General features: G+C 36.1%; 2 protein-coding genes across 2 annotated transcripts; one reads left to right on the forward strand and one right to left on the reverse strand.

The window, feature by feature from the left end:
* Positions 1–240: 240 nt before the first annotated feature.
* LOC119578968 (putative tyrosinase-like protein tyr-3) lies at positions 241–5,685 on the reverse strand. Its single transcript, XM_037926653.1, has 4 exons — positions 5,377–5,685; positions 4,969–5,079; positions 3,710–3,881; positions 241–517 (listed from the first exon to the last, which is right to left on the reverse strand). Exons 1-3 carry the CDS (start codon positions 5,450–5,452, stop codon positions 3,712–3,714), a joined length of 357 nt encoding a protein of 118 aa, XP_037782581.1. The 5' UTR covers positions 5,453–5,685; the 3' UTR covers positions 241–517; positions 3,710–3,711.
* A 1,665-nt stretch (positions 5,686–7,350) lies between these two features.
* LOC119578969 (putative tyrosinase-like protein tyr-3) lies at positions 7,351–11,230 on the forward strand. Its single transcript, XM_037926654.1, has 3 exons — positions 7,351–7,554; positions 8,216–8,329; positions 10,790–11,230. Exons 1-3 carry the CDS (start codon positions 7,485–7,487, stop codon positions 10,915–10,917), a joined length of 312 nt encoding a protein of 103 aa, XP_037782582.1. The 5' UTR covers positions 7,351–7,484; the 3' UTR covers positions 10,918–11,230.
* The last annotated feature ends 1,328 nt before the right edge of the window (positions 11,231–12,558 follow it).

The following is a 12,558-nucleotide window of genomic DNA, read 5'->3' on the forward strand; positions in this document are numbered from 1 at the left end:
ATTATTTTTACTAATATTATCTTAACACCATAAAACTATTGTTATTATCATTATTACTTTTACAATTATTATTGTTATTGTTTATTTTTCTCCTCATTACCATCATACTCGTTCAATCTATAATATTGCTTGCTTTTCTGTGTCAATGCAAACCTGTTTATAACGAAAATAATCTTTATTAATGACATCCAAAATCACTCAAGGCTTCATAGAAAACGATGTTGTATAGAAAACGACGTGTTATTAAGGGTAAACTTTATCATTTTGTAAGTGGATCCGCCATCTCCCGCCTGGAAACATACATTTCTCCTCCTCATCCCGGTAGCCTGGAGCACACACCGAGCTTGCATTTTCCCACATTTCTTACCAACTTTGTTCCTAAAGTTATATAATTCACAGCGCGCCAATGTGAGATTTTTCTTATGCAGATACTTGACCACTTTTTTTTTTCTTTTTCTTTCTTTCCTAAATCCAATGTCCTTTAGAGACTTCGAAAGTTAACTCTTTGCCATGCAGTCTTCGGAGGCAAAAAAGAGAAATATATGTAAAGAATAATGATAATAATACAAAAAATAAATATAAAATATATCACGGGATCCTTGCGCCGTACAAAGAAATATCACTTCTTGTCGACAGTACAACAGAACACATAGTAAGTGGAAGAAACAAAAACGAAAAAAAAAAAATGCATTTATCATAAGAGGAAAGGAAATTGTGAAAAAAAAAATCAAAATGGATTTTTTCTTTTCTCCGGCCAACCAAGGCATTATGAAATTCAGAAATAGTTAAACTGATGCACCAGATCTGCTTTCCAGTCAAATTTCCATCTGTGAAAACGTGCTGAAAATGCAAATTCTAATTGTACACATGATTTGTCACCAGGAATAAAAATCGCTACGGAGACCTAAATTGGAAAATATATTTTTAGGAAAAAGTCTGCTCTTTAATTAAAGAATATGGAAGGGAAGTATCTTGTGCTAACAGAGGCAAAAGGAGGAGGAGAGAGAGAGAGAGAGAGAGAGACGAGTAGAAGAGAAGAGAGAGAGATGAATAAAAGATGATATAATATAATATATATATATAATATATAATATATATATATATAATACATGTATATATACATATACATATATACATAAATGCATATCTGGATATTCATATTTATATATATATATATATATATATAATAATATATATAATATATATATATATATATATATATATATATATATATATATATATATATATATATATATATATATAATATATATATATAGATATATAATACATACATAATATATATATATATATATATATATATATATACACACACACAGTATGCATACAGATACACACACACACACACACACACATTTATGTATATATATAAATATATATAAATATATGTATATGTATCTTGTCGCGTCTCTTTTAGTTATTTTCATCTTTAATTCCAATTCTTCATACATGTTTCCTCATTCACGACGTGCACAAGAATAAGTTTAGGTTTTTAGTTTTAAATAAATTTCATTAATTTCATTAAACCCTAAAAGAAAAAAAAACGAACGTAAACCCTGCCATTCTTTCACGAAAGGGTACAATTTTAATCCCTTTCCTTCAATGGGAAAAACAAGACATTTTAATGCTATTTCTATCGACATTCTTGCATGTTTGTTTGTTTTTTTCTATCTCTCTGTCTCACTTCTTTTCCTTTTTTTCCCTCGTGCTTCCTGCCCTGTTAAACATTATCAGCTCGTAAGTCACATTCAGTTCTGCGGGAAACCGTGTAATTTCGCTATATATAGAGCCAGTGGTGCAATGCCAAAACACACCAAATAATTGACGAGGTCTGACTGGAACGGGAGGGGAGGGAGGGAGATGGGGATTGGGGGGGGGATATGACACTCGGAGAGAAGGACAGTGTGGGAGAGAGATGGGGGAGAGATGAGAGAGAGAGAGAGAGAGAGAGAGAGAGAGAGAGAGAGAGAGAGAGGAGCGAGAGCGGGAGGGAGAGAGAGAGAGAGAGGAGAGACGAGAGAGAGAAGAGAGGAGAGAGAAGAGAGAGAGAGAGAGGAGAGGAGAGAGAGAAAAGAGAGAGAGAGAGGGAGGAGGGGAGAATGAGAGAGAGAGGAGAAGAGAGAGAATGAGAATTGGAGAGAAGATGAGAGATAGAGAAGAGAGAAGGTGAGAAAAAAATGACATTTGGAAGAGATAGAGAAAAGAGAGAGAGAGAGGGGGGGGTAGGTGGATAGTTAATAGACAGAAAGATGGATACATAGGAAAAGAAGCTTATCAGGCACTGATCACCTAGCGACCGTCACCTTCCGTAGCTCCTGCAGGTACGATCCCCGCTTTCCTAATTTGCATAAACCGACTCATTCATCAGAAACCAAAACCGACATTTTGGTAACAAATCTTTTAAGAAAAAAAATCGAATAAACCGTAATTACGAGACGGAGAGTTTTAGACCCTAACGAACAGCTTCAAAGTTTACATCGCAAAATGAGAGATCCGACTCTTCTTAACGATCTTCTCCAAGGACATTTCGTCACACACACGCGGGGGAAAGGACATTCTGAGTTTGCTGTTGCTATTAACTGCATCATAGGCACACGTGTATATACATACATACATACATATGTCACACACACACACAAGCATATTTATATATATATATATATATATATATATATATATATATATATATATATATATATATATATATATATTTATATATGTGTATATAGAGATATTATATATACATACATACATACATACATACATTCACACACACACACACACACACACACACACACACACACACACACACACACACACACACACACACACACACACACACACATATATATATATATACATATATATATATATATATATATATATATATATATATATATATATATATATATTGCATATATATGTATATATACATAAATGTAATATAATATATATACATATATATAATATATGATATATATATATATATATATATATATATATATATATAAATGAATAACTAGTTCCAAAAGATGCAGTAGGCATAAACCAATAGAAATATCTAATCAAAGAATAAGCGGACGAACTAAAAAAGGCAAAGATCCCTCCGTAATTTACAAATTCTCTACAAATGAATTTCTATTACAGTATCTATGATTCACTATACGTATGGTTCAAATAATATATTATATCTTTTGGGTATAGCAAAACAATTTTTTTTTTTTTTTACTAGAATTCAGTATCTGGGGAAAAACTATATACGTACGCTAATATTCAACTGCCATCTGTTTATATGGATCTGTGATATTCAAAGCAGCATTGCCCAAATTACACAAAAAACATGTATAAAAATTAAAGTTAATGTCTGAATTCAAGATAAGATAAGATCCAATATATGTATTAGATATAGAGATTAACCAATGTATCAATTACGTATAAAATATATCAGATGTATAAATTCAATATAATGAACATAGTCCAATATATGAATTCAGTATCCATCCCCACCCCCCAAATAAGAAAATTAAAAATCTAATGCAGTTCAGGATAATATAATATATATATATATATATATATATATATATATATATATATATATATATCCCGTGTATAAACTCATAATGAAACATCTACAGATAAAAAAGATGTGTTACTTCAGTTTATACAAAAAAAAGTATCCTCATCATCGTACTTTCATTTCCTAAACACCCACGGGAGAAGATGCTGCGTCTGCACGGAGAGGATGATCAGACAAGAATCGCAGGAGTGGGGACAAAGGCTCAAATATTTGGTAGGATTCCTTACACAGTATCCTTGTTGAGACCAAGAGGCGCAGCGGCGGTCCCTGTCATAGCATGTTGGATCTGGGGGAAGAGAGCGTGAATGAGAGGTAGATAGAGAGAAGGAGGGAATGGGAAGGAGGGGACGGTAGGGAGTGAAAATGAGGGAGGGAGGGAGAAAGGGAGGGAGAGGGGGAAAGGGAGGGAGAGGGAGAGAGGGAGGGAGGTCAGGGAAGCTGGGAAGGAGAAAGAGATGAGGGAGGAAGGGAAGAAGATAAAAAAATAAAGAAAAAAATAAAGAGAGAGAGAAAGGGCGAGAGAAAGAGAGAGAGAGAGAGAGAGAGAGAGAGAGAGAGAGAGAGAGAGAGAGAGAGAGAGAGAAAGAGAGAGAGGGAGAGAGAGAGAGAGAAAAAGAGAGAGAGAGAAAGGTTATATAACGATCTGAACAAATATCATAGGATGAAGGATAGGCTACTCGTGACAAAGTTTTCCAAAGAGAACTTGAATATAATTTAATTCTGGTTTCAAAATTGTTGACTCTTCATATCACATGCGGCAGCGACGCTAGATCCAGGATTTCAACTTTGATTAGAGTCAGTCATTAGTGATAACCTATATATAAAGATGTAAGAAATTATACAAAATTGCAATACAAGTAATAGATTTGTAAAATTTACCTGCAATGCAGACGTTGTTCTGATTTGATAAGTTACAGGCATCTTAATCTGAAGTTCAGGCTCCTCTTTACTCGGTGATATAACACTAGTGTATTTGCAAAAGGTTTAATGGGGAAACTCGAGAAACCATAAAAGGATTTCGTTTTATAAGAATTTTTATTCATGAAGATTTCCGGTCTTATCTTATTTTTGCTTGGTTGTCAAGTTATTTCTCTATTTTCATTCCTTTGTATCTTTTTTTTTTCTTTTTAGAGGTTGCATTTGTTTTCGTTGTTGTTATTGATAATGAGAGACAAATAATAGTGATGTAGTCCATTCCCAAACAATATTTCTCTAATACTGCATTTGACCAAAAATACGTTGCAGTTAGTTCCATCGATCAATGCATAATTATAGTCCAAATATTTCGTCTATATACATAACAGCTACAGCCTCCCTTGTTGCAGCAAAATGCAAAAACACAACCCATACAGGATTAACGAAACTCTACTAACCTATGCAAGAGTTACATGACACAGGGCAATTTAGTTTCATGGTATTGTCCCACTGACACCTCCCTGCGTACGCCCAGAACCTGCACTGTGGAGTATGGTCCTCGCAGCTCCCTGTTGGGCATACAGAAGTCCGTCTTTAGTTAATGTGTTAATCTCTCTCTCTCTCTCTCTCTCTCTCTCTCTCTCTCTCTCTTCTCTCTCTCTCTCTCTCTCTCTCTCTCTCTCCCCTTCTTAACGATAGATGAATCGCAAAAGAGAGTGCTGTTGTCTGGTATGGATGTAATATTTCTGAATCCTGAACCATTTATCACAGTGACAATATCAAATTAATATTAGCGTCATGTTAGCTTAACATCGAATACTGTCCCTAGACTGGACAACGAGAACAAACACAAACTCCATACTTACCTGGATGAGAGACCGCTGGCTTATAAATCGCCATGCAGATTAGGAGAGAAACCAACAGGCACCGAAAATCTGACATTCTTGAAGAACAACAACAAAAATCTTCGGTTCTTGTGTTTTCTTCGCAGATGGAGACGTCGGGAGAGGTTTAGTCCTACAGATCGGCCGACGAACTGAAGGCAAATGCTTGACCTTCGAGCTAAAAAAAAGAACTACAAGAAGAATGAGAATGCAGTTGCCAGGAGTCTCTATATTTTCCGGGAGGTGAAGTAAAGGGTATGGAGTACCTGCGCTTTGTGTAATTTTTTTCTCTCGCTTTCGTTTTTTTCCCAGTTTTGTGGCATATACTAGGCTTTTTTTCTCTCTTTCCTTTTCTTATTTTTCGGGGGTATGCGCTGTGTTTTCCTTTATCTGTTTTATATAAATATAGTCCTATATTTAGGGAATGTTTTGTTCTCTCTCTCTCTCTTTTTCTTTTCATGGGGAATGCGGGTGCGTGTCAATGCTTGTGTACATGTAGGTAAATGTTGAACAGCTTAAGACCGGTTTGCAATTTCTTTCCTAATGTGAACGTTTCGTGTTCTCCCCTCTCGCTCCTCTTTCTCTTCTTCTTTATCTTCTGCTTTTCTTCTTACTCCATCCTCCCTTTCCTCCTCCTCCTCCTCTTCCTCCTTCATCTTCATTATCACCATACTCTATCTATTCGTCATTATTTACTTCCTCTATCGATCTTTTTTGGAAGTTCAGATATCAATATTCAAAACATTAATCCTTCCTAACATTAATTTACTCACTTTAGTCCCATTTTCTTTGATTTCATTAACTTTAATTTTATTTCATCTATTCGTATTTTTTTCTATTCCATTCTGTTCTCACTTTAGTCATATTACCTTTCTTTCTTTTTTTTTTATCCTATTCTACTTCATTCCGTTTCTTTCTATTCTCACTTCAGTCACATTCCCCCTTATTCTATCTTATCTTATTCTATTCTATTCTACTTTATTCTGTTATATCTTATCTTTTCTATTTCATTATACTTTCAATTCCATTCCATTCTACTCACTTCCGTCATATTTTCTTTAATTTGATCCCATTCTCTATCATTTTCTCTTTTACTCACATCATATTCTCTTTTATATCATCTCATTTCTCTCATTTCACTTCCATTTTATCGTGTTATATTCGCTTCCATTCTGTTTGTAACTACAAACTAGTATAACTGATCTATTAGTTTCTCGTCTACTCACTTCGGCCATAATCACTTCATTTCATTTCATCTCATTTCATTCTCTTTCCTTTTCTCTTCTCTTCCCTTCTGTTCTCCTGTGTTTCTTTTTATACTTTTCTCTTCTCTTCCATTCTGTTCTCCTGTTTCTTTCTATACTTTTCTCTTCTCTTCCATTCTGTTCTCCTGTGTTTCTTTTTATACTTTTCTCTTCTCTTCCATTCTGTTCTCCTGTGTTTCTTTTTACACTTTTCTCTTCTCTTCCATTCTGTTCTCCTGTTTCTTTTTATATTTTTCTCTTCTCTTCCATTCTGTTCTCCTGTGTTTCTTTTTATACTTTTCTCTTCTCTTCCCTTCTGTTCTCCTGTGTTTCTTTTTATACTTTTCTCTTCTCTTCCATTCTGTTCTCCCTTTTCTTTTTATACTTTTCTCTTCTCTTCCATTCTGTTCTCCCTTTTCTTTTTATACTTTTCTCTTCTCTTCCATTCTGTTCTCCTGTTTCTTTTTATATTTTTCTCTTCTCTTCCATTCTGTTCTCCTGTTTCTTTTTATATTTTTCTCTTCTCTTCCATTCTGTTCTCCTGTGTTTCTTTTTATACTTTTCTCTTCTCTTCCATTCTGTTCTCCCTTTTCTTTTTATACTTTTCTCTTCTCTTCCATTCTGTTCTCCTCTGGGTAGGATTGCACGGCACAGATAACGCGATGGCGATATGTGGCAATGATAGTTCGAAGGTCGTCTCCGGCAAAACAAGTTCCTTCAACACTCGCCTGTAGATCCTCCTGACGGCGACCAAGGGAAGGTGTTGCGTGTCTGTCGCTTCTTTGTGTTTTTGTCCTTCTCCGCGAGGAAGAACAGCTTGGTTGCTTCAAGAACAGAGAAGGAAATATGGGTTTAAGAACAGCTTTGTGCCTCGTGTTCTTGGGCTTTTTCGCCGTGGAAGTCCGGGCTCATTTTGGTAAGATTTGGATTTGTTCTTGAGTTAATTTTGCCATGATTTGTTTCGTCAGTGGTTTGCGATTGTTTGGGGCGCGAAGGGGATTAGTTTGTATGCGTGGTTCGATAGGTATTTGTTTGTGGGCTTACCTGTTTCTATGTGTAAATTTAGGACTTGCATGTTCATCCCAGTTAGTTACACATGAATATGCGTAGTATATGCCGTGCACATAGTTACACGAAAAACGATTTGATACGCGCGCACAGACACACACACCCAGTAATATATATATATATATATATATATATATATATATATATATATATATATATATATATATATATATATATATATATAGTGTTTGTGTGTGTGTGTGTGTGCGTGTGCATGTGCGTGTGCGTGTGCGTGTGCGTGTGCGTGTGCGTGTGCGTGAGGGCGTGTTGTCAAACCAATTGTCCGACAAAACGTTTATCAAAAGTTTTCTCACTCTAAACAGCATCTATAACATGAGCTCCGATATAATCACGTTAATGCACTCCACCCCGTGCCAGCAGTGCAATGGTGATGTTATAAATGGGAGCTAAAATCAGCAAAATGTATCATAAACGCAAATGGCCTGAGACTCCCTTTGGACACGCCCTCCCTCATGTCACCTTCCTTCTCCTCCTCATCTCTCCTTCAGGAAGCTGTGAGGACCACACGCCCATGTGCGTTTCGTGGGCGCGCAGTGGGCTCTGTCAGCGGGACCAGCTGTTCATGCTCCAAAACTGCCCCGTGTCTTGCAACCTCTGTTTAGGTGAGAGTCTGGTTCCGTGTTTTCTATTAATTTATTGTCTGGTTCCGTGTTTTCTATTAATTTATTGTCTGGTTCCGTGTTTTCTATTAATTTATTGTCTGGTTCCGTGTTTTCTATTAATTATTGTCTGGTTCCGTGTTTTCTCTTAATTTATTGCCTGGTTCCGTGTTTTTATTAATTTATTCTCTGGTTCCATGTTTTCTATTAATTTATTGTCTGGTTCCGTGTTTTCTATTAATTTATTGTCTGGTTCCGTGTTTTCTATTGATTTATTGTCTGGTTCCGTGTTTTCTATTAATTAATTGCCTGGTTCCGTGTTTTCTATTAATTTATTGTCTGGTTCCGTGTTTTCTATTAATTTATTGTCTGGTTCCGTGTTTTCTATTAATCTATTGTCTGGTTCCGAGTTTTCTATTAATTTATTGTCTGGTTCCGTGTTTTCTATTAATTTATTGTCTGGTTCCATGTTTTCTATTAATTAATTGTCTGGTTCCGTGTTTTCTATTAATTTATTGCCTGGTTCCGTGTTTTCTATTAATTTATTGTCTGGTTCCATGTTTTCTATTAATTTATTGTCTAGTTCCGTGTTTTCTATTAATTAATTGTTCTGCTTTTTATTCGATTCTGCTCGCCTCTCCTTATATATTCTCTTTTATCTGGTCTGAGTTCGTTCCTTTCTATTTTATTCTATTCTGTTCGCTTCCATTCTATTCTGTCTCTTCCATCCTATTCTGTCTATCTGATTCTGTGTCTTCCATTCTATTTTTTTTAAATTCTATTCTGTCTCTTCTTTTCTGTTTAATTCAGTCCTATTCTCTTCCATTGCCATTCTTATTTTATTCTGCTCACACATTCTCTTTTATCTGATCTTATGTTTTTCTGCATTATTCTATTCTGTTCTCTTTCATTTACCAACTTTATTCTGGATATTTTATTTGTTATTCTTGGTTATGTTCTTTTCTGTTTTGAATACTGTTTGTTATTCGTAAATGCTGTCTTATTGGTGTCATGTTTGTTTTGATTACTGTTGTTGCTACAATTTTTGTTGTTATTTCTATATTATTATTGGTACTGGTATATACGGTTGTATGTGTTCATATTGTGTGGAATTCATGTCGAACGAATTGCAAGTAGAACAACGAAGGGAAGTACAAGAAAACATACGAATATGCCGAAGGCATTTTTGCATTTACTGCTTCATCAGCAGAAGCTTAGCGTCGCCCGGGCTATGCCATGAGAGGAGCCCGGCCTGTGTCGACTAATGCCGACTCGCTCACGTGTGTCAGCTGGTGCTGACTCGGCTGAACCTAGTCCTTACCCGCCTTGGTGCCCAGCCACAGCAGTGACCTCCAGGCGACAATTGCAACTTCTTGTGCCTGGGCGGGGCGCGAACCGCCGACCCCTCGGATGAGAGGCCGACACGTTACCACTGTACTAGCCTGGAGGCTATCAGACTAGAGATACATAGAGGTATATATACATGTACTGAGCGGTCAGGTCACGTCGGTAGTTAGGTATGCGACGACCTTGGCTAGTTCGTGGCTCCCTGTCGCGGCGTTGAAGTTGATAGTTGTGTGCATGAACGCCAATTCTTTCATCTTCCTCTGTCGTGGGGGCAGACTTTGTTTTGTTTGGAGGCCTGGGACCAATTAGGGAGATGGCCGTCGGTGTCGACATGAACAACGAAGGCGCTCATCTTGTCGTGTCGTCGGAGGGCGCTGCGATGTTGGTCGATTCGTGGAGGCCACGTCCTGTTTCACCTATGTATACTTTATCGCAGCCACCGCATGGTATGCTGTACACCTGGCTAAGAGGTCTGTTGCAGCCAGATGTACAGCATAGAAGCAGCGTTCGTACACACAACTAACAACTTTAACACCGCAACATGGAGCCACGAACTAGCCAAGGTCATCGCACCTTAGTATCAACATGACCTGACCGCTCAATACATACATATATATATATATATATATATATATATATATATATATATATATATATATATATACATACATACATACATACATACATACATACACACACACACACACACACACACACACACACACACACACACACACACACACCTCTGTATCTCTAGTCTGATATACCCTGATGAGGCAGTAAATGCGAAAAGCCCTTCGGCATATTCGTGTGTTTTCTTATACTTCCCTTCGTTGTTCTACTTGCAGTGTGTGTGTGTGTGTGTGTGTGTGTGTGTGTGTGTGTGTGTGTGTGTGTGTGTGTGTGTGTGTGTGTGTGTGTGTGTGTGTGTGTGTGTGTGTATGGTGCCTGCATTGACATATGCCTGCTCGCGTATGTTCTCATACACGTACCTGTATTTTCACATACATGTACAAATACGTAATACACCCAAAATGAGCCTCCATACACATACACACCACTTACACCCTAACGAACAACAACGGTACCCTTTCTCACCTCTTATTTCTGCCGCAGACCCAGAATGTCGGGACAAGAACCACAACTGCGCCGACTGGGCACGCCAAGGGAACTGTGTGTCGTACCCTCTGCAGATGCTTCCTCTCTGCCCCCACTCCTGTGATGCTTGTATAATCCCTATTTGAGATTAAGGAGTCTATTTTTTTTTTTTTTTTTGTATTTGGTGTGTGTTCAGGATCGGTTTTTTTCTATGTGTAAAGCAAGCGCTTGGTTTTATTGATTGGTGTTTGGTTACCTGGAAAAAAAATATATATAAATTCCTGAAAATCCGGTTTATCTATTATTTTTGTGTGCAACTGATTATGCAGTTTCTCAGTCAGAAATACAAACAAAAGTATTGAATTAGATTAATTTGTGATCATAACACCGTCTCTTTTCTACGTAATTCACTAATTTTATCCATTTATACTGTGATAATTATACGATTTTTTAGTTATATTGTGTAGTTTTCTTCTATTTACAATGAATGGATAAATTGATGTATGAATCAGTAAGAATATTTTATTCTCAGATAATATTTCATAACATTTAATTACATTCCAGAGATTGATTACAATAATAAGATGATTTCACTCTCTACTTTCTTTATCCTACTCATTTCTTTCTTTCGTTTGCTTTATATTCTCTCTCCCTTTTTATATTCTCTTTCATTTTCTTCTTCGTTATCATTGCCTTAGTTTTCTCATAAAATGGGAAGGACTTTGGTACAGTTATTATTAGTACTATTAGTACTATTACTACTATTTTTATAATAATCATTATTATTAACACTATCATTATCATAATCACCATCACTGTCATCACCACTACCACCACCACCATCACAACCACCACCACCACCATCACCACTACCACCACCACCATCACCAGTACCACCACCACCACCATTACCACCACCACCATCACCACCATCATCTTAACGATTACTATGATAACAAAATATAATCCATACATTAAAAAAAAAAAAAAAAAAAAAAAAAATCCACTCTCATCTTGGTTCTCGTCCGGCGCATTTGCTTTGCTTATTTTTTCCTTTATCTACATCCATCTGTCTAGAAAAGTAGTAGAGTTAATGGAGATTCTTAACTTTTTCTTCATATATGCTTCTGTTTATCTGTAGCGAGGCGTCAGATAGGTAGGAAAATTATCTTATATAATATTTTTATTTATATTAATTTTCCTCTAAATACTTAAAGCGTTGTGTGTGTGTGTGTGTATACGTACGGACACACGCACACACACATACTCGTGTGTATATTATATATATATATATATATATATATATATATATATATATATATATATATATATTTATTTATTTATATATATACACATATACATATATGTATTTATATATGTATATGGCATGATATTATATCACACATGCATATCTAAGATGTGTGTGCGTGTGCACGTAATATATATGGAATGGCATGCTGGTCTCCAACGCGTGTCCACGAAGGCTGCGTTACAAAACGTTCATATTAATGCGAAACATATGATATACAACTCAAATACGTATATTTCCGCAACAAAAGTTGTGATAAAAGCTTTATTATATATCATATCCATTATAGATATCTTAAGTGAAATTTATACAGTGTATATTGTGTGATAAATAATATAGGAGGAACCCAGGGAAGGAAGGCTTGCTAACCCCCCCCCCCCCCGTTTTCATTCTCGGATTCTGGTTTACTCACTTTTTTCCTTCTTCATCTTCATCTTCATCTTCATCATCTTCTTCTTCTTCTTCTTCTTCTTCTTCT

The sequence above is a fragment of the Penaeus monodon genome, chromosome 11 (genome assembly GCF_015228065.2).
Source record: "Penaeus monodon isolate SGIC_2016 chromosome 11, NSTDA_Pmon_1, whole genome shotgun sequence".
Classification (NCBI taxonomy): Eukaryota; Metazoa; Arthropoda; class Malacostraca; order Decapoda; family Penaeidae; genus Penaeus; species Penaeus monodon.